The sequence below is a fragment of the Octopus bimaculoides genome, chromosome 4 (assembly GCF_001194135.2).
Source record: "Octopus bimaculoides isolate UCB-OBI-ISO-001 chromosome 4, ASM119413v2, whole genome shotgun sequence".
NCBI lineage: Eukaryota > Metazoa > Mollusca > Cephalopoda > Octopoda > Octopodidae > Octopus > Octopus bimaculoides.
The window spans coordinates 125,353,859-125,358,215 of NC_068984.1; the positions used below are offsets into that span (position 1 = coordinate 125,353,859).

The 4,357-nt window shown below is 34.7% G+C and overlaps 1 protein-coding gene across 1 annotated transcript in view; it reads left to right on the forward strand.

Moving 5' to 3' along the window:
* LOC106873614 (box A-binding factor) overlaps positions 1 to 4,357 on the forward strand; it is a 240,877-nt gene that overhangs the window by 219,178 nt on the left and 17,342 nt on the right. Inside the window, exon 3 of the mRNA XM_052967459.1 lies at positions 3,461 to 3,669. Coding sequence (XP_052823419.1) covers positions 3,461 to 3,669 — 209 coding nt within the window. The remainder of the gene's footprint in view (positions 1 to 3,460; positions 3,670 to 4,357) is intronic.

Here is a 4,357-nt window from a genome sequence, read left to right on the forward strand (position 1 = left end):
CCTCTCGACGGCATCATTGCGCACCCCATCTCACTGAAGTTAGGCCCCACTGGCCACATCAACTAGTTATCAGATTTTGCTCGATATTCTCCTAGTCATTGCTCATCGTTTCTTTTTAACCAAATCCAGTAGCTTGCCTTTTCCACTGTAGTTTTGGTATCAATCATGGTGGTATTTGCTTTACGATGAGTTAGGCCTAACGATTACGACAGTCGCCTCACACTGTGTCCAACGAATCCTCTACTTCCGACAGGGTAATTCAAGGGCCGAGAGTTTCGCGTATTAGTTCTTATCAAGCTTATCAAATCATCATTGTCAATATTTCCTTTCCTGTAACTATGTTTATTTTCTTTAAAAACTCCACATAGCCTGAAAATGAACAGAAAATATATATAATTTTAAATAATAATTTACTCTAGTTTTAAAATTACATTAAATTGTTTAAGTCTATGAGTCACCATTTAGTTTCCATGTGTTTTTTCTGTGTTTTTCTATAAACATGTCTTTCGACCAATTTGTCATATAAATAGATATAGATATAGATATATCCTGTGTTGACTCAAGATGATTAAATTACCTCGGCATGCAATGAAGTAACCTATAAGTAGAGTCTATTATATCTTGTGCACTTTAACGCTGTCACTACTACATGTTGGGGGTTACACACGAATGATTTTCTTTGATGAAACATAATCTTGATAAGAGAGAAACAAACAAACAGAAGCAAAGAAACAGCACCAAGCCGATCGTGATTTCCCTTAAGGATCTTGTATGTTTATATTGGCTTTGTTATAGCTTATATACATTTTGGTAATAACAGATTACATTTGCGCAAGATTCTCGCAAGGTTATTTATTTTAATGATAAAAATTTAAGCGAAAAAAGAGAAACCCGACGAAATACGAATAAAAGCCTCTTGTCAGTTATGCACATAATTTTTGGTCATTGTTTCATGTATTATTTTCGTATGCTTTTTATGAATTAACTCGATTCTCTAGAGATGTGCCAAAGACAGGAAGTTCTAACAGAAGTCATTCGAATTTTTAGATAAGTTCATGTTATTTCGACGTGCGAGTTACACCGTAAAAAAAAACCCACTGGGTAAATAAGCAACTTTTTGTTAAATTTATTTTATATCTGTGAACTCTTAAGATTTCTTTAACATACATATAAGCGTGTCTGACATTCGAAACGTGGCAGTACAATAACAATGTTTTGTTGTTGTTTTTTTACATTTCCGGTTTCAAAATTCATTGAAAGTCTATTATCGCCTTTTGTTGTTTCCAAGCCCTGTTATTTTTGCTTCTGTTGTCATTGTTGCTGTTAGTAATTTCTCTCGAGAAATGGAACAAACCCCCTCCTTTTTTTTTGTCGATAAATAAGTAAAATTATCTACTATGATACATCTCATTTGAAACAATTGCGACAGGCGATGTTGTTCGTGAAAATATATCAATGTTATTTTTACATATTTTCTATATACAGTCTAGTAAAAAAAAAAATGTTATATTAGTTAACGTTATGACATCACCGTTGTCTAATATTCAAGGAATCATGTTGTGTAGTTAGGAACATTGAGAAAGAACTATATTTAATTTCAGTTTGTTTTTACATGCCTGATCTTGAGTTGATTCAAATAAATCGCCCTTTTATAGAGATACAGTTAAAAAAAGGGGGCATAGGATCAGGTTTCTTTAAACCACCAGACCCTTGTTCACCACTCGGGGGAAGGAGATTACAAGGCTGACATTTTGAATGATTTCTGCGTAAACTTTTCCCAAATAGTGTAAATATTTTCTTAAACTGAAGTCGTAAACATTTTTTTATGTAGTTCTTGTTCGCATCATCCGTGTTAATCATAGTTACGTTTTTGAAAAATGACACGACTACAGCTTTGTAAGGGATGGGTTAGAGGTGGTTAAACACCCACAGTGTGTTACTAGTACTCATGTTACAAATTGTTGAGTGATGAAGATCAAAGTCGATAGTGGGAGAAAGCAATTGGTGTAAACTGCTGATGACACTCTTACACAAAGAGAAAATTGGATTATCAACTGGAATAATATAATGTGTTAACCCTCAAGATTCAGAAAGATATTATCATTGAATGATTTTACTGCGCAAATCTGAGACAAGAGAGGAATAACAAATTGGGGGATAACAATGCCAAACTTATATTAAGCATCTTAAAAGTAGGGCGTTATTAAATCTGATGATGAATTTGGTAAGAAAATAAATGATACCTGTGAATTTCAAATCTGCCCCGGACATTCAAGTTCGCTTTTTTTTTTTATTATTGTTGTTAAAATTATTTAAAAACGAGAATTGAATTTGTGTCAAAACAAAGGTAAACGCATGCGGGGCATTGAAACACGTACAAGTTTTGTAAATATCTTAGCATTTTCTGTCTTACTTCGAAAACTCGGCAGCACATCTGTACGCAATTCATGGCACATGGATGTATCACAGCGCAGAGCCTACAGCTTTGTAAAGAATGGGCAAATGTCATCTGTCGCCCCAGCCTGCAGCGAAAGCCATGTGAGTGAATTTAGAAGACGGAAACTGAAAGAAGCCTGGTATATATTTGTTTCAGTCATTTGACTGCGGCCATGCTGGAGCATCGCCTTTAGTCGAGCAAATCGACCCCAGGACTTATTCTTCGTAAGCCTAGTACTTACTGCTGCAATAGAATATTTTTCACAGATTCCAGAATCTATAGAGTATCGAACAAATGGCATAGCAGGTAGAGTATTCTATAAGTTGCAGGGCAGTAATAAAAATCAAACAAACTGAAAAATTGGTAGAAAATCGAATTTAATAACGTCCTTATATATCGTGCCTTATCGTTTATTTATCTACCTACCCTAATACTTTTCGTAGAAATAACTGTAACTTATGTGCGAGTAGGTGTGTCTCTCTGTATTTGTGTGTCTGCCTGCATTTCTCGATATATATAATAAATAATATATATTATTGCTGTTATTATTGGGGATTTTTTTATGTCTCAAAAAAAAAAAAAAATAGTACCTATATAAAAAAAAATATAACACAAGCTTGGTAAGATAGCAACAGAATACTGAAGGGAAGTACAATCAATCAAACGGACTGTACTATCCTTCTAAAATTTCCGACTTGGGTCTAGTCTAGTAATCAATGTTATAGCAGGCCTGTGGCGTATTTTGTTGAAGATGAAAAACTATAGAAGATAAATGGAGATCATCTGATGTTGCTTAAGACGATAATTGTGGTGAATACATGACATTAAAACACAACGATTTCGTGTCATTTCATAAACACATAAAGCTTTCGATCTATCCAAATGTTTGCCAATAGTTCATTTCGTTTTCATACAATAATTTCTTGAGCACTATATCTGATATTCATGACAATGATGAGGATGATGATGATGATGAATATGGTTTGATTATTTTTACAAATTTTTTAATGTTTTTATTTGTAGAAATTCACGAATGTGCCAACTGCGGTTCTGGAGACAATGTGATATGGCAGAGTGACACTAGGCACTTCTTGTGCAGGCCATGCACAGCAAGCAATGCAGCCCACGCAGCCAGTACCAGTCACACTCTGGAAAAACCCTCGTCAATGTCAAGGTCATCAGTGATGAACCAATCGTCTTCTGGGAGATCAGTGAACCAGAACAATTTCACGGTAAGCCATAGTTCTTTAAATAGTAATAACAATAATTACAATAATAATAATAATAATAATAATAATAATAATTAATTCGTTTTATTGGCCACAAGGTCTAATATCAATTAAAAACATCTAAGGACAAAGACAGGACGAAGGTTACAAAAGGTTTTGTCCGAAAAGGTAGGAAAGTTCGTCTAAACAGAGGAAGAAATCGGAGAAAGATATAATAAATAAATAAGTAAATAGATAAATAAATAAATAGAACTCCCAAAGGGGGAGGCGCTTCGAAAAAGGAAAGGTTACACGTGGAAAAACCCATAAAACCACGGGAGCCTGGTCAGAAAAAATAAGAAAGGGGTATAGAGCCCTTTCTCCTTTTACATTACCCTTTTTTTTTCTTTTTTTTTTCTACAAGTGTATTCTCAGAATTGGTCCGTTTATACTGGCCATTCTTCCAACAATCACCCATCGTTCAACGAATTTGCTATGAGACAGCACTTCCCTCTCTACTCTCATCTTCCTTTTCAAGTGGAAACCAGGCAGTGACTCTCAATGCCCTGATGCAGTTCCAGGCAGTGGCTCTCATGGTTTCTGATCTTAATTGATTGGAAGTGTTATCATGTACGTTGTTTTGTCTTGATACAAAAGATGGGCTACAGCAAATATTCTGCTTAATACCACAGATTTGCTTGTCAGTTGTTTG